The following is an 18,405-nucleotide window of genomic DNA, read 5'->3' as shown; positions in this document are numbered from 1 at the left end:
ATTACCTATTTGCAGACAGCAAAGGATATAGTTACATATTTACAAGTTAATTTACAATGGTAATGGTTTGAGGAATGGTTTGAATGGTTGGCGCCATTTTCATCTCACCAAATCTGGCCCTCTTTGCAAAATGTTTGGACACCACTGACCTAGATAATGCAGAGGACAAATTTTACTATGTCATTAATGAATATAAAATGGAATGATTTGCAATTAGCTGTGTTTTAGTAGCCATGATTTTAATACTATATCAAATGTATTGATGGGAAGCAACACAGTCAAACGTCAAAGCCATCAGTCATTTATTTTACTTTGGCACGAGGAGTAGAAAAAAGGTCACAGACAGTACACAGTTAAGACATTTATCAAACTCATGCACCTCACATTCCTACAAGCTGATTAATAAATAGTTGGATTTACACAGTGTCGTCACTATGGTCACATGGTAGTTCACAAATAACCTGATTGGAGGAGTGTCATATAAACGCATACATGTTCACACAAAGAGGAAAGTATAGTTTGTAAACCTGGACAGTAAACACACTTTTGAATCTAACACTTTCAAAACTGCTTTACATGCACAATGCTTTTATTTTTTTATTTTTTATTTTTTTAGTCGATTATGGGATTATCCATTACCACGCATAGTAATCAGGAATAAAGTGTGCCTCTGTTTAAGAATTGACACTTTCACCAAACTTGGCATACTTACTGGAAGCTCCACACAATATTGCATAATTATCTACATGAAAAAAAAAAAAATAGGTCCGTGTTTTGAGAAATGCACTTATTTCAGTGTTTGCCAAAAGTTAGAAGAGACAATTGATACTGTTGTCTGTGGTAAAAAGGCAAGAAACCAACAATTAATTTGTATAATAATAATATACAGTATTTATATTTCATGGTCCACATATACTATTTGGGTGTAAATTGAAAATAAATCGTACAAAACACACACAAAACCTTTGGAGAGATAGGTGTAAATTACAAGTTACAAGCAAACAGCTAAAGCGCAAACATTTTAAGAGGAGTGAAAAATAACCTAAATTAGGTTTAACTAGCTACTGGCTGGACCGTATTTACGTCACGGATCCGATGGTATCAACATTTCCGTAAGTGGTGGCAAGTGAGATGGTTCGTTAAGGTTGTGTTTAATAAGTGAGAAATGTGTGCACAGTTCGGTGGCATCTGGTCCAACATAGTACACCATCAAAATGTGTGATTAAATACATAGCAGTGATTCTCAATGCTGTACTAGTACCACTGGTGGTGCGTGGGCTCCCTCTAGTGGTATGCAAAAGAATCACTGCCTAAATAGTTGCATTTCGTTATTTAGTGCAATACATTTGCATGACAATTTCAAGACACATTTGACACTTAACAGTATTCTATATGATTTTATCTTGGCTTTTCTTTGGGATGTGATGTGTTTCACTTGAGATGATTTCTTTTTTAAATGGTTCGAGTGTTATTTGATGACATACTAAATGAGACTATATGACAACTCAATTTAGTCTCATAAAAATGGACAAGTATTCAAAGCCCAATGTTTCTTTGCAGTGTTTCCAGTCCTGCTTACAGCCAGTCTAATTTTCTCTACAGTAGTGTCCATTTCAAGGAAGCACGAGCCATTAACTGGCAATATAATCCCCATCTGCATCGCTACCTCTATACACATGCTAGCTCCACTGCGACCCATTACATTAGCACGTCTCAGTGGGCTCACAAATTGCTTGCACAACAACAAAAGTAACAGAGATTCTCTTTTCCATTCACCCCCATCAGTGTTTTTAGCACTGCACCTAATTCATTAAATGATGGGGGGAAAAAAAGCATTTGCGCACCAACTTCATCTCATTTCACTTGAACTCTAAAGCACATACCTCAAGGTCTGTAGTTAACGTGCACAGAAGACTTGAGAGCAAAGTGCAAATTCCAGTTCATTGCCTCCGTACTGGACTTTAGAGTTTAGACTGACTCGCTACTAACTAGTCTCAGTCGGTAATGCAAAGGCATCGATATTCGGTTAACCTCCAGCTACCTGTCAGGCGTGAAGAAAACATTTGGAACCAACAGGGCCAGGAATCAATCCAGCAATCTTCTGCGTCCAGTTAGCTGTTCTTCTGCGCCGCCTCTCTTTGAGCCGAGGAGGATGAGCTTTGAGTGTCATCGGAGTCATTTGCATCTGAGAGTAGAGGAAGTTGTTTTATTATCTCGGTCGAAATTAAAATGTATCTTCAAAAGGCAGCAGTTTCATGTGAATTTGATCTGTAGTCCTAATTCTCAGTGTTAGGATTAAATTGGCAGTTCAAAAGCTCTGAATACCATAAATGCTACTAGTACAATAGCTAATGGTAGTTTACCTCCCCCTCCTGCATTAATGTGAAGCTGGGATAGGGACAGAGTAAGAGAGAGCTCTCGGCCTTCAGGGTCAGTGGGACTCTGCAGGATGTCATGCAGGGCGTTCCTACGCCCAGTCCTGCCAGATGCAATGAAGTCGGCGTACGTGACTTCAACATCAGACATCGCGTAATCATCATTCAGACAGCAACACCTACAAGGAGAGCGGTTGTGCGGTGATTCCATACAGGCAATTTTGATATTCAATAGATGTTCACCTCAAATGGTTACCAGCATTGTGACTTTCTGAATTTTTTTTTTATATATATAAAACATCAGATATGGTACCTTAAAGTCTAAAGGCAGGTGTCAAACTCAAGGCCCGGGGGCCAGATACGGCCCGCCACATTTTATGTGGCCCGCGAAGACAAATAGTGCATCAAATTCGTGTCATTACGAGAATTGCAAATTGTCTTCACTTTTAACATCTTTTTTTTAAATGTTTGACCAGTTTTTACTCATTTGATTTGAAAATGAGTTATTTGTCAATTTGTTTTGTAGCTTTTACTGTATATAATATGAGGTGCTCGTATATTTGACAGTCATAATGGCCCTCTGAAAGAAGCTATGATTACAATGCGGCCCGTGAAAAAAAATCAGTTTAACACCCCTGAGTCTAAATCATAAACCTTTCAAAGACAAAACAAATTCCTGAGCGTATCTACATATCAAACCATAGCAAAAGAACAATTCTTTGCTCTAAATTGAGTTAATTAGTCTCTGGTAGAATGCTAAAACTAGTGCACTATAGGTATGAATGTTTGTCAAATAATTTCATCAAATGTGCTGAAAACTGAACTGATCCTGCGTGGTTGTGATTTACAGCAGCTCTTATTTTATTCATGCGCTGTCTAAAGCGTGAGTTCATCCGAGTGCATTTTAATAACACTCCCAATGCACCATGACGTCATCTTATTGTGTCCCATGCAATCTCTCATTAGTCACTTACCTTGAGACTCGCAACACCTCAGTAGCACAGTAAGAGGGCGAATTCAGTGGATGAGCAGCACCACAGGCCCGACATCATGTGCAAACGTCTAGAAATACAAAAAGGAAAAAACACTGCATTCAACCAACATCCAAAGGGATATATCTACATTTAACTGTAACCATACAAACGCCTGGAAAAAAGGAAATCACAACAACAAAATATTAAACCTATTAGCTCCAGAAGATGATGCCTGCAAAGTAGCCAGTCCACGGTCTTTGCGTTTTCCTCCTTCTTAGCCAATGAGCTGCCCGTACGCCGAATCTGAGCGCTGATTGGATGACATGCACAAAGATGAGAGGAGGCTCGGAGAAAAGACTGACGCTGCATTCAGTGTACCCTCGTATAAAAAAAAATCGATTTAAAAACAAAGTCGGATAGAAACCAGAGGAAGATTACAACGATTTACGCGAATGATTAATGTAATAACTGGGACAATCAAATAATCTACTGCGCTGTATGTAAAATACATTACAAAACCACAAGACGGAACTGGTGTGAATGACTAAATTACCACACTTGCTGCAAATCAGGGGGAAAAATAGGATTCAAAATCAAAAGCTGAAACATCTATTACACTAAAATAGTGCACCAGTGACGCAAAAATGTGCTCTTAAATAGACAGAGGTAGACTTTTCATTCAAAAGTCGAGAGGTTTATCATATATATACTGTAAAAGCAGTGGCTTCATGTATAAATAACCAAATAGAAATAAGTTTCTTTCAGTAAAATAGCATCACGTCTGTCCTAAACGATTGGTTTAGTATGTGTACTATTTTTTAGAGTTAGTATTGTAATACAACAATCTGTACAAATTGTGTTTACATAGATGTTTGTATAAACAATATATCAACAAAACGTTTAAATCATTTTTTTTTTTATCTTCAAACAGCCATGTTTCCATCTCCCACAATGAACAAAAAGTGCATCTTTGAATGTGTTGCTGTGGAAACGTCTGCCATTGTGCCTGTGGCTTATGTCAGCAGGATACATCTGGGAGATTTTGAAAGGAAATAGAAAGCCTGTTTTCTGTCTGAGTCGACCTGTTCAAGTCCTCACGACAAACCCCCCTCCCTTAGTTGGGCAGCCCTCAGTGGTCGGACAGATGCTACACCCCCTGAGGGATGCTTATGCTGCTTGGGACTTAAACACCCCTGAGTTCACTGGCACGCCACAGGCAAGCACTGGCAATCACAAACAAACACACAAAAACACAAACACGCGCACGCACGCACACTCATACGTATGGTCGCGCAAAAAAATGCACGCACCTCAAACGAATATTACTGTGAAAAGAACCGCTCATCTTGTCACTACTTGGAACTCTCCGTGGTGCTGAAACACACGCAGCACCCAGCAGATATTTATCATTTAGTATACACATACAATCACAATCGTTTAGTACTGACAAAAAAAAAAACCCAATATCTAGCTATCGAGCTATCTTTGAATATTTTCAGGTAGAGCCAAAATATTTTAGTAGCAGTAAAAATTAATTTGCGGTGGCCCACCACTAGTCAACATGTAGGAGGGAAACAAACAAGATGTAAAGTTTTACTTCGTGATGTCATTCATGATGTCATTGATGATTGATGTCGAAATACAAACATTACAAACAGTGAAAAATGTGCACCACATGCAAAATATGAGCCGCTACGATCTAACCGGGCAGAGCTGTGAAGTCTAATAAGCAATCTAGTGCTGTTTTTTGGCCAAACATTGGATCATATTCCAACAGCTTAGCAGCGATATCACAAATAAATAATATTTTGAAAATAATCTCCAATACATCACATTATTTGCAACATAATGAAAGGGCTGACAGGAAAAAATGATCTCTCACATTTTTTTCCACAAAAAGGGATAGTGTATGTTAGAGACTCTAAATTGCCCAAAAGGGTTGATGTAAGTGTGACTGACAGACAATCAGGCCAGCGTGTACCCAGCCTCTGGAGCTCTCTAGTTCCTCGAGGGTTGCGCCAGCAAGGCCATCCATCAGTAACTGTGCCAAACAATTCATGCAAACGACTCGCTGATGGGAGGAGTCGGAAGTCAACATATGAGAAGAAATAATTTGACTTTGACTATAAAACCTTTACGTTGCTTCAAAGTAGGACCACATGTCTTACATAGGGAATCTGAGCTGCTCCACTGGTGCAGGCATGCGTCTTACTGACGGGGACTTCAATTTTTAGATTAGCTCAGATGAAAGTTTAATGTTCCCTACTGAGATGTCAGGTCATTAGGTAGCAAAGGATAGTCTGGAGTACCGAATAGCTCAAATTGGGGATTTGGTGAGGGCAAGCTTCAATAAATGTATCAATATTGTAAGGTGGAGAACCCAAATATGTTTTTCAGGGAAGTCTAAGATATATTTTCTTTCGTCATATGAGCTTGGTGATGCAGTTAGGACCAGGCAACAGTCGAGTTATTAAATTATGAATTCAGTTTGGGCCAAATTTTCAAACTCGGGCGTTGTTTCTGGGCCGCATGTGGCCCGCAGGCCGCTAATTGAATATCATTGATGTACGTAATCAGAATACCCAAAAAAAGGTTTTCTTGTGCACTGGAGCAGACAGCCCTCGTGAGAACAATGTGCACAAGATTTAGTTTTCCACTGATGCCAATGAGTTTGGCATTTGGAAATGGATTACACATGACTGAACAAAGAAACGTTAGACACAGATGAAAACACAGAAAAAAAAAAGACTAATATAGATTGAGCCAGGGATAGAACAGAATCTACATACAGGGCTGGACAGGGTTATTGACTTTTTCAATTGTCTTCTGTCTTCGTCTTTGTCCAAGTATTTGTCCTCACTTGGCCTCGGCCGGTTGTTCGATGGTGTTTCAATTTTCTCCCTCTGCGTGCTTGAGTATTCCCAAAACATATGCACAATATTTAAACATATTGGAAAATCCTAAAATGTGGTGCAAGCTTGTCCTGAATGTTAAATGGTATAGTCTAAAACCCTATTTGAGTGCAGAAACTAGAAGTCTTAAAATTAATCAATTAGCTGTTAATCAGTTATCAAATTCATCAACAACTGTTTTAAGCAATTACTCCTTTAGAGCCACCATTAAATTCAAAACACTTTCTGTTTTTTAGACTCTTAACTGTAAATATTCTCAAGCCCTTTGAGACTTGCCTGTGATTTAGGGCTATATAAATAAACTTGACTTTGATTACTGTAGTCTTTCATGAATGCAGACTAGTTATCAGTTGTAAAACTCAGCTTTTACTTCAGAAAACAATAACCAAACCTGGAACTGAATCAGTTTCCAAAAGGTAAGGTGTAAATAGGTGTTAGGTCCAAGAGCTGCGCTGTGGGACTTGTTCACTATCCAGACAGTGTTCCTTTTATAACCAGTGGGTGTCGCTGTTATCACTATTATCCAAACTGTCTGTCAGTCTGTCTCGCAGGGATGAAGGGACGCTGTTTTGTGAAACACGTACACACAAACACACACGGGGAGAGGGTGCGCGAGAGGAAGAGAGAGAGAGGGCGATAGAGAGAAAAAGAAAGAGAGACAAGTGTGTGCCTCTGCTGCCTTCGCGCCTGTGCGCAGTGCTCCGGCTGGGCCGCTCCTTCCTTCCTCCCTCCTCTCCCTCACTTCCTCCCCACAGCTGGCTCGCTCCTTTTCGGATGCTGGGAGCCTTCATCTTTCACACTCCGTACTGGATTCCAAAAATTCTGAGGCTGGAACCACCAACAGCCCGTTTTGCATGGTTTTGAATTTTGGATTCCCACCCACCGCGAGGAGGAAAGTCGAGAGGCGAAAAAGAGGCTCTCCATCCCCCGAGGGAATTTATTTTACAGTAAGCAAGCGCAATGTCATTCCAGTTTTCTTGCTCCCAATTTCATCAATTCCACACGTGTAAGCAACGGGAGGAAAAGAGCCTTAAAACATGTAGACATGCCGGCTTGAGGAAGGTGTGAGTTTTTGACGAGAAGTGTGCTTTTGTCCGCCAGATGTTATTTGACCACGGTCACGTGGATTTAGGTCTTATTGCGCGTTTTACTCGCTGTAGCGCTTGCGTTGATCGTGGGCAGAAAATGGAAACCCCCTTTCCAGAGAGTCTCGCAATCCATCCGTCCGTCCATCTCTGGCGTCATCCACTCCATCCATCCATGCATCCGGGTCGGAGGAGGGTGTTTCTAATGCGAAATCTAAATTACTTTGAGATTGACCTCAATTTGAGCGATAGTGTAAGATTATAATGCGTGACAGAGATTTAGCGTGCCCATCCCCGCTGGCTTTGCGTTGCCTTTTACAACGTAACGATGGAAGTGTTGCTGTGTGCTTCAGACATGAGCCTTGCGAGGGGGATGCAAAGGCAACTTAGAGCCAGCTTGCAGCTCCAGCTTGGGCCTGCCTCCCTCACTGTCCATGTGTAAAAAAAAAAAAAAATGTTTATCACCAGCTCGGGCCGTTTCTCTTCACCACTGTGGAGTAATTAATCCATTCATTCCCCAGATTACTGTGTTTCAGAGGAAGCATTTTAATGTTGCTCATCTTTATTGTAGTAAGCTTATGCTTTGTGACCTGGCAGCAATGTGGATTTATTTTTGTTGTCCCAGAGAAATTTTTTGTGTTGGATTGTTATGATTGGGCACAGGTGTCAAACTTCAGCATTGCGGGCCAGATTTGGCATCCCACATCATTTATGTGGCCCACTAAAGCAAACAATTGTATTTCTGGGTGAAGTCAGTACCAAAATTGAAAATTGTGTTCAGATCCCGTCTTTCTTTTTCATTCTTAAAATAAGCGGATTAATAGTTGATGGTATTTGTCTTGACTTGTGATTTCAAAGTAGTTATCCATCAAATTGCTGTCTGTGGGAATATGATGAGGGGATAATACATTGAGATGGTTTCACAATCATAATAACCCTCTAAGGAAAACCCTAACGTGGCTCATGACAAACATAAATTTGACAACAATGCATTAGGGGAAACTGATACAGCAGATGGCGTCCAACATTATTACAGTTTAAAGTGTCTAAATAACATTCTCTCCTAATTATTTTTTATAGAAATATATTGAACACAATTTTCTTCTTTTAAACTGCATTTCTCTGTTGTCTCTGATTTTCTGCTGTCTTGAGCATTCTGTCCTTTACCCTGGAAATCTCTAATTGAACATGGCATAGCAATGCCGTGTGTGTGTGTGTGTGTGTGTGTGTGTGTGTGTGTGTGTGTGTGTGTGTGTGTGTGTGCGTGTGTGTGTGTGTGTGTGTGTGTGTGTCAGTCATAACCTCATAAGAGGGGACACATAACCCCAATCTGGCCTCCTTCCACTGTCACTGTCTCCCAATACGTCTTACATCAATGGATCTAGAAGATTCATGCTTTTTTCCTTCATGATGGCTACAAGCAACATGTGCAGCATCTCCGAGCTCGAAACAACTGCTGTCCTTCTTCAACAGCATTCTAAACGATCAGACGTGTGAATAATCCCCCAAGTATTTCTGCTGCTTTTCTGTAACACTTTGAGCAGCATTAAAGTAAGCCTCACTTCGAGCAAAAACACAGAGGGCCCCACCTTCTCCTACCTCACCCGACTCTCACTTTCTAAGCCTAATTGTGGAAGATTCATGGTAGATGGTGGAAGTCAGCATACAGCTAAGTCCCTGGTGAAATGTCGAGGAAGCGATGCATTGTAGCACGGCTCAGAGCGTTTTTAAGGGCATGTTATTGTCCTTTATCATCTTCATTGGTTGAGTTGCTGCAGCCTCAACAGGCCTCATTAAGTTTAAGATGGAGAAGATGATGATGCATTTGGTAAAATTTGCCTCAAGTCTTAGTGACGCATATCATGATAAACTGGTAAGCTGTGTGTAAAAGTCTCATTTATACTAATTGTCATACTTTAGCTCTCAAGTACTTAATATATTTTGCAATTCAAATGCAAGGAAGCACTGCTTTAGGTTTATAGTTGATGACATGGAGTTACTGTTGTACAGCAGCAAAAAATAAAAAAGATACGCAAAGTGCTGTTTGCTAGCCCCCTCTTTGCTGCACAGTGCATACATCCAATATTCAAGTCTATAGAGCCCCACGTTGTTATGGCAACTGACTTGTGAGTGAAAGCGCTGAGGTCATGCACGTCCTGTTTAAACACTTTAAATGTTCCCGGATCACCCAGTGGTGGAAAATTGACAACATTTATCACACATTTATGAAAAGTTCCTTAAATTTTTAAACTTAATTTTTTACAGACTATATAGTAACATTCAATTGTATCCAGGTGATGGAGTGGCACCCATCACTTCCTCTCCATGCACTCACCACTCATGTGCCAGACTGGTTCCCTAATGGAGGATGGGAACGAACCGCTGCACTTCACCTCCTTGTTTGAAGCCCTGAGTGGTTTTCTGTCCTCTCCTTATCCCTTAAAGGGGACAGGAACGAAAAGTATCTATAAAGAGGTGACAAGATGGTTTGCTGCACATGTCGCTTTGTCATTTGTGATAGAGTGTTGGCAGCAAGAAAATTGTCCTTTGCTTTGTACTTGTGTGTTTCTCGAACCCATTTGGTTACTGAATGCAATGTCTTACTTGTTTACCAAAAAATACGGTGAAAAAAACAATATAGCTTTGAGGACAGAATGGATTGTGATGAAAGCAAAACATGGTGAAGCTGTTGTTGCATCTCTCATCCCTTTTTGCCAAGGCAAGGCTAGCATCATTGTTCTGGTGAGTCATCCTTCTGGTGAGAGGCTAAGACCCTTGGTGAATTACAATTTATTATTTTCAAGCTCCTCCATCCTCTGTTTACATGTTAGCTCCTGATTTCCCACCAGAGATTCCTCTTGGAAGTCGGGAAGATCACTCGAGGAGAGGAAAGGAGGGGGAAAATGTTTGGGGTAATGAGATGTTTTTTTTTTTTTCCCTCCGGAGATGTCAATCCATTATGATGTGTGTCATAGATTAATTTTTTTTGCGGCTGTTTTATGACTATAGCTAAAGTTTCTCCTTGGTGGTATTTTACCAGTTAGAGCCGTCTGTTTCCACCTAAGATGATCTTCTACTCCTATAACTCCGCTTTTAGTAAATGGCTCAAGCAATTAATCCCCTGTGGAATCGCCGAGTTGCCGTTGCCAAATTGTGGTTGACATGGCAACCGGTTGTTGTGATGTCAGCCAGGTGCCGTCTTTGGGCTCCAACAAGGCCAAGCCTTGTTAAGGGCTTGTTAAGAACAAGACACTGCTGTCATGACAATGTTGCTTTTAGATACTGAAGCCATCAGAGGTGCTTGCAGTGTATAGACAAAAAAGTGGCTGGATGTGTGGAGCAAACACATTATACCTGCATTGATTTATGATTTGCGGTTGTAATTTGACAAGGCCGTAGTAATGAGAAAAATCTGCTTTCTAGTTAAGCAGCTGAGCAATAATGGCTGCTGAGTTCCTGTCCAGTACAAGGGGTCCAGGGTTTATGATGCTGCTCATGTGACCTTTGGAGGTTACAGATGGCCAGCAATGGTTTATTAGTCGTCTATTGTAAGATTTAAATTGATAAGACAAGAACAAGCCTGCTAAAGTAATTGCTTTATGTATCTGATATTATCAACTTGTTATGAAACTTTATATAGGCTATAATGGACTATACCACTTAAATAGAAATCAACTTTTAACATTTTTGTTTTTTAAAAATCTTGCAATATAAGGTAGGACAAAAATAAGACTATTCAAGCAGTCGCTTCATGTAGCCACTCCGCTCCAATGACTTTGCGTGCCCTTGTCTTCTTGAAAATGTGTGCAAGTGTCGTTTTGACTGGGTGGGCGTTGGAGGATTAGCTGCAGTCTGACAGCCTATTTTGTGGTCCTTACATAATTTCAAATGTTCTTGTCCATATTTCTGTTGGGAGTAAGTAAGACGGCGCTTTTAAACTCCTAATGAGTTGTGGCAGTTTCTCCCTGATGAGAATTTATTATCGGTTTTGTACCGTATTTTCCGGACTATAAGGCACACTGGACTATAAGGCGCACCTTCAATGAATGGCCCATTTTAAATCTTTGTCCTTGTATAAGGCGCACCGGACTATAAGGCGCACCATTAATGCATCATGTCAGATTTTTAATTCAAATCAAATCATTCTCCATTTTATCTTTTTTATTTCCACTTCAGACGCAACAAATTACTTTATAATCACAAAATAATGATCCATAGTCTTTTTGATTCATGATTCATAGTCTTCAGCGGGCCACTTATGATTGATTTCATGACACAATGCTTCGGGTGAGTTTAAATTTAGGAATTTGGTCCATATATAAGGCGCAACGGACTATCAGGCGCACTGTCGGTTTTTGAGAAAATTTTAGGTTTTTAGCTGCGCCTTATAGTCCGGAAAATACGGTATTCATTCGGAGAGTTTAGGTACACTAAAAAGGAAATATTGAGCATTTATTTATTTATTTATTTATGCCAAATTAAAACGGTTGCAGTTAACATGCCTGTGATGTGTTCACGGGCCAAGAAAGAGATTTTCTAGATTTATTTATTTAGACTTTTTGATTATGATCTGGTTTGTGTTGGCTCCTTTGTAGACTGCAAAGACTCAATGTTTTCTTTTGTTGGCTGTGTTTTGATAATTGTTGTTTTTAAGAAATGTATGCCTTTTGAAACATCATAAAAAACCGAAGTGCCACTCAAAAAGGAACTTTTTTTTTTTTTTAGATGTTGAACGTGAGCATTTCCCTCATTCATTTCAAAACCTTTGCCAGCATGTGTGCACCGTCGAGTTTGTGCAGTGGAGGAAGTGGCTTTTGGCCACTGTAGTACTGCATTGTCTGGCTTTAAAGCCTCTTCATTCACTATGCTAGCATTGAAGCAGCTGCCTGACAGCGACTAATCTGCTCATTGTTTTAAAGGTTTGCTCAGCATTTCGCTCCCCCATTCAGCCGCGCAACATGTTTCTTTTGGCAGGCTAGGTGCTTTGCTGTGTGCATTTGTCACTCTGCATTTGCAATGTTTGTTATAAACTGAACTGCTGATTTCATAAAATGTCCAAGTTTAACATAAAACCAATAATGACTTGGCGGAATTGGAAAGTATATTATTCTATTTGAAAGATTTTCAGACACTGTGGTAGATATAACACCTGAGAAAACTTTACCCGAACGTAGTTAGCAGATAAAGAAGCCAACCCAGAACAGTTCATGGCCTTGTCATTCATTACATTTTTCACTTAAAGGGATTTTTTTTTTTTTTAGCTAGAAATGACAGAAATAAAAAATAAAAAAGACACCTCTCCAGACTTGGGCTAATAAGGATTTTTTTTTTTTTAAATTGAGCAGTGCCTGGTACATGACTAAGCTGTCTGTCTGTCTGTCTGTCTGTCTGTCTGAGCGATGAAAACAAAATAATTCTTGTCCTTACTCATCTTCAGCTTCAGGCTGGATTCATGAAGTGGATTGATTTGTGTTCTCACACTTCACGGTTGAAAGCTCATAAGAGGAAACTAAGCTGTCCCTTTACTCCACCATCTTGTCCTTGATTGTTGGTCGGTGCCTTTCATTTAAAACATTTATACGGACGTCAATATAAATGACAGAATAATTATTTTTTTCTTCACCTGCTAATAACAAAGATGGTTTTATCAAAGCCCTTTTTTTTTTTTTTGTTTGAATGGAAAGTCCGTACACCAACAATGGTCCTCCAATTAAAAAGTGGTTCTGGGCTGAGATATTACAAAAAGAATTAGACCATTTTTAGAATGAATGTTTGCAAAATATTTTGTTTGAAAGCAGTATTTAATTATTTTATTTATTATATTACCCCCCAAAATCTTCCTTGTGACTTCCATTGGTGTGCAAAAATCTGACGATTTCAAAAACAGCATATCTACGTACATCCTTTTTCTTATTTATTTTCTCCATTTGTGGCTTCAGGTTTCATCATGGAGTCTCATTTGCTTTTTGGCCACCATAGACTGACCAAGTGGCCCAAGGCAAATGTAGGCATCCCACAAACATGGATAAGCTAGACAGACCTTCAAGGCAAGGTTGACTCAATTCCACCAATTTATTCAGGCCATGTCAACGAACATGTTGGCCTAGTGGCCTTCTTCAAGGAATGAGTCTTGTGGTCAAGAGGGTTCCCCTTCCTCTGTCAGGCTGGCTCTAGAAATCTCAATTTGGTACATCCAAATCTCCATTCTTGCAAAAAAAAAAAAAAGGTTTGAGACTGTTTAAAATGAGCGTCAATGTGATACCGTGCTATCTTTTTGAGTTTTTCCATTCAAAATATACCCTTTAGGTATGGTTTTATAGACTGGATCATCAAGAGAAGATCATCTGACAGAAAGCACAGAGCGAGCAAAGTATATGCAGTAAACACTCTTCAACAGTCCCTGCCAAAGTCACTGACACATGAAATATGAGAGACAGCACCACTTTTCACTATTTATAGCAATTGAGATGGAGTAGCCACATCACAAACACTTCACATTGCCTCATGGCATGATTTTTTCATCGGCTTAAGAGCAATTGCAGCCAATTTTAAAAATGCACATACTATATGGAACAAAAGTGGCATCTACCGTCTGTGCCACTTCACAGTGAATGAAGCCTAAATAAAGTGGTTCCATTCTCGTAGCCATAAGGTCGTATTTTAACTTTGATACAGGAACATGGGCTGCTGTTCATTTTCGAACCTTCGTGAAGAACATTACTGAATCAATTGAAGATTAATATTATTAATATTAATAAGAAATTGCTTTCTTTGTTGCCCAAACACATGAGCACCACCGCTTTTGGCATTACCTTATAAGCACTTGGCTTGTTGTCATCTGAATTTTCAGCATGACCTAAGTTGTGCCATGTTCAAGTCTTTGCCAGTCATCTTAGGCTGCTTGATGCTGCTTTTCTCGTGCTTGACTTGGACATTTGCCATGGTCTGAAGCGAGCGCAAAGGCTATTTGGCTGTCTTTGATGCCCGAGTTTCTCAAGCAATTTCTTCCATGATGTCATTACTTCTGAGAAAAGCCCTTCAAAGTTGGCTCAATGTATTATGCATGGCACGACTATGGCTAGCGATGGTGCCCTCAGGTAGTAATGGTGATGTTCACGGTGCGGAGAATAAGAATGGGAATGTTTTGAACTGAATATTTATGGTGAAGTTGAAATTATTTTTCTTCCATTTTATTTATTTATTATTTTTTTGGGATGGATGGATGGATGGATGGATGGATGGATGGATGGATGGATGGATGGATGGATGGATGGATGAGATTTATATTGGCTCCTAATAAGTGTAATTTTCTTATTGCAGCATTTAGCCTAGTGCTTTTCTCAATCCAACACTGCAAGCTTTTTCCTCATATACGGAATTAAGACGGCTAAGGAAAGTGTTCATCTATTAAGTCAAGCATACTCCATAATGTTTAATACCTGGGATTTCCAAAAACCTCCAGACCTTAGTCTCACCCTTTTGGGATTAGCATCCGAATCAGGATTTGTAATTGCAGGAGTTTATCCCACATCAATTTGCTGTAGAGCTGATGATGAGATAGGTTCTTTTTTTTTTTTTTTTTTTTTTTTGAAGACACCAGTAACATTTTACACTTACTAGTTGTACTAGGCTTAGAGGTGACATTCCGTCTGTCTCCCCAAATTTTCATCCTCTCTTAATCCAGAATACATTAGCTGGCTACAAATGTATTACCATCTCCTGCTCAATGTGATAATGTGGAGTCATCAATATAGAATTCCTGCAAAGTAGATTAGAGTAGAAGAGTGAGAATTACCCAAGTGTCAATAGCCTCTTTCACACTCCCCATCAAAGTCAGGCTTTTTTTTTTTTTTTTGTTCCCATACAGATTGTGACCTGCAAATTTACCGCAGAAACATACAGACGTCTACCATTGTGCCTTTAATACGCCAATTTCCTCTAACGGCAGTGTGAAAAGGGATAATAATAATAAATAAATAAAAAACTGTGCTCATGTTTTTTGGATTAAGTTTAAGATGCCTGAGCAGAGAGGCTGACGGATGGAGCCAAAATCTACGCCTTATTTGCATTATCAGTGAAACTGTATTTAAAATCTGACATTTTTATGGTCATTTGTAATCAGCCACATGTTAACGTAGCATTTTAGCTCACTGACACATTTGTTTGGTTTTTAGTTTACTGTGCTGTAATAATTGTGGCTACCAATTAGCGTCGGGGATATATTATGTGCGTCAGTGGTTTGTTTAGATGATGCAAACTCATGATGCCAAACATATGATATAAATTCCAAATTTCAGAATTGCAGAAATCAAAATCGTTGAACAAATCATTGTCATTAGCATTATAGTTGAGTTTTAATTTGTTGCAGCACAGTGGGTCTTGTAACTTCAGTAATTAGCTGTTTGTAAACATAGCCCACCTAGAGGATTTAAGGAAAATATGTATACATAATTCATTAAGTTGATCATATTTTTAGCTTCACGAGTTGGTTTGGAGGCTGGCATGTAACTAAACAAGGGCTACTTTGTAGTGAAGATGAGTATGTGTTTGTTTGCATACACCTGTTGGAGGTTTACCCTGAAAGTTTTTTGCGGGGTATTTTTTCCTTCTTTGTCCTTCTCTATCTAACAAAAAAAAAATAGAACAAAACAATAATAGGATAAAAATTAATCCTCTATAATTTTATTTTATTGGAATTTTTCTTCGGCACTTAATGGCACTAAAATCCATTCAGTTTTTTTTTAGCGGTGTTATTCCAGTGAGTACGATTACACTACATGAAAAATGTAATGTCTCAAGCGCAGAGTTTCCGTGTTCACTTGAGTGGCATAATTTAAATGGGAAACCTAGAAGTGTGCACTTTTCCTCGAAATTGACTTGCTTCATGGTGTTTGAACCAGGAGAAGTGTATCAGTATGAAAGTGACTCAAGTCTGGGCCTGCTTTGTATGCGACTTAGTTATATACGTATAGTTTCTCTATTACTTTACTAACTCCTTGCCAGTAGGGGGCTCCCATTCCGTCACAGCATCCAAAGCCAATCATAGTCTTTGGTGACTACCAACCATGATACCAAGGCACCCCAGTGTGGCATGAGAGCTCATTAGGAATGCTGTGTGAAATTATCGAACGTTACTTAATTTGTCAGAAATATAAATCCTGTGGGTATCCACCTGCTGCATTTTTCAGGGTGAAATTGAAGACAGCAAAATATTCATGCATGGAAAAGCTAGGAAAAATGACAAAACGTGGGTGTAATATGACTTAATATGCAGAGTTTTGAATTTCATAATGAATCTTAAGCCTGCAGTGGTGAGGTCGGTCGTTTGTGTGTGTGCATTTGTGTGACAAAGACAGAGAGGAAGATTAAGGGAAATGTGGAGGAAGAGTGGAACGGAAATTAACTTGAGGATTTATTTCTGCTTTAGTTCCATGTAGAAGCAAACAATTATTCGTGTGGCTTACAGAAAAATCCTTGTGGCTTACAATAACATCTCTGTCACAGGGAACAGACTGTAAGAGTCTACAAATACTTTGTATACCCTTGGATATGAATCAACAACGACTAAGAGCTGCAAGAATTAAGCTGCAAAATCGAGGTTATTCATACCAGGCCTATAACTTAATACATGGTGCTTTATTTTTGTCGCCATTGCACGTGTAAAAACTGGCCCGTCTATCTTTGTGCTGGCGTGTTTTGGGCGTGACTGCACCATGAAAGTGGTCTAATTTGTGGCGCAGGTGCTGTAACACGATTTTGGTGGATTTGATAGCGGCAGATTCGGAGCTCTATGGACCTGTGGTGGAGGTTATCATATTTCATTTATAAATAGGACAACAGCGTGCACTGAAACTGTGCAAGCAACACAAATGAATGTGAATTTTTCTCCTGCCGGTAATTAATGATACCAGCCACCTTGTATTGTCACAGAGCACCTTGAAAATAAGCTACAAAGTCAGGAAAGTTAGCGTGTTGTGAAGTGATGGAACGTGCAAACGGATTTGGCCCAAATGAGATACTATAAGTAACATGTCTTATAGTCTGCAAAAACACGTTCCCCATTGGCCTGCACTCACACTACGTAAACTCGCGTGATGATTAAAAACGATGCACTTCTCACCTCGTGGCTTACTTTGAGAAGTCGTAGGTATATCACTTATGTAAATTAGTAATTAGCAAAAGGAACAACTACAGGAGCTTGTGCATGAGTAATCAGATGATGCTTACTTCGCCAGCCATGCTGCGTTTGTAAAAGTAAGGAATGCTAACTGTTATTATAGCAAAAATGGCCGTTCTTAATTTTGTCAATTTATGTCAGACGAAATTTTGGGTTCATTGGAAATGTAATTATTTTATTTTACTCTACAAACATCCATCCATCCATCCATTTTCTGAACCGCTTAGTCCCCACGGGGGTCGCGGGCGTGCTGGAGCCTATCCCAGCCGTCATCGGGCAGTAGGCGGGGGACACCCTGAACTGGTTGCCAGCCAATCGCAGGGCACACAGAGACAGACAACCAATCGCACTCACACCTAGGGACAATTTGGAGTGATCAATCGGCCTACCAAGCATGTTTTTGGAATGTGGGAGGAAACCGGAGTGCCCGGAGAAAACCCACGCGGGCCCGGGGAGAACATGCAAACTCCACACAGGGAGGGCCGGAGGTGGAATCGAACCCGCACCCTCCTAACTGTGAGGCGGACGTGCTACCCAGTGCGCCACCGAGCCGCCCTACTCTACAAACATTCCATGTAAAATGAAACATTTAAAAAAAAATAGAAACCAACAACCTTGCTTTAAAAACTAATAAAAACAATAGAAACAAACAACCTTGCTTTAAAAACTAATAAAAACTGATTAAAAAAAAAAGTAAAAATAAAATAATGAAAAATCCCCAACTATTGTAACCCTGACACACACTAGTTAAACAAAATAAATGTAGGTGCCAAACAAGCTCAACTTCATTTAACAATATTTATCACAGCCCACACGACCTGTGGACAGCTTTCCAGAGGTTCTTTAAATGTTGGGGGACATACTGCATATATTTCTGTGCAG

The 18,405-nt window shown here is 39.7% G+C and overlaps 2 protein-coding genes across 8 annotated transcripts in view; one reads left to right on the top strand and one right to left on the bottom strand.

The window, feature by feature from the left end:
- Positions 1-285: 285 nt before the first annotated feature.
- On the bottom strand, positions 286-3,674 carry pkia (cAMP-dependent protein kinase inhibitor alpha). Of its 2 annotated transcripts, XM_068648618.1 has the most exons (4): positions 3,559-3,674; positions 3,350-3,437; positions 2,364-2,554; positions 286-2,185 (listed from the first exon to the last, which is right to left on the bottom strand). In XM_068648618.1, exons 3-4 carry the CDS (start codon positions 2,524-2,526, stop codon positions 2,112-2,114), a joined length of 237 nt encoding a protein of 78 aa, XP_068504719.1. In that variant the 5' UTR covers positions 2,527-2,554; positions 3,350-3,437; positions 3,559-3,674; the 3' UTR covers positions 286-2,111. The 2 variants fall into 2 exon arrangements, with proteins under 2 accessions (XP_068504719.1, XP_049603544.1); XM_049747587.2 differs by having other exon boundaries at positions 3,350-3,609.
- A 3,221-nt stretch (positions 3,675-6,895) lies between these two features.
- Positions 6,896-18,405, top strand: part of ctnnd2b (catenin (cadherin-associated protein), delta 2b) — a 74,156-nt gene continuing 62,646 nt past the window's right edge. For 4 of the 6 annotated variants that reach the window (XM_068648594.1, XM_068648593.1, XM_068653544.1 and 1 more), the window contains exon 1: positions 6,896-7,208. The gene's annotated coding sequence lies outside the window, so the exon portion shown is untranslated. The remainder of the gene's footprint in view (positions 7,209-18,405) is intronic. The other 2 variants (XM_068648597.1, XM_068653545.1) reach the window with 1 other exon arrangement.

Source organism: Syngnathus scovelli, chromosome 17 (assembly GCF_024217435.2).
Source record: "Syngnathus scovelli strain Florida chromosome 17, RoL_Ssco_1.2, whole genome shotgun sequence".
Taxonomy (NCBI): Eukaryota; Metazoa; Chordata; class Actinopteri; order Syngnathiformes; family Syngnathidae; genus Syngnathus; species Syngnathus scovelli.
This window is presented reverse-complemented; position numbering and strand designations above follow the sequence as displayed.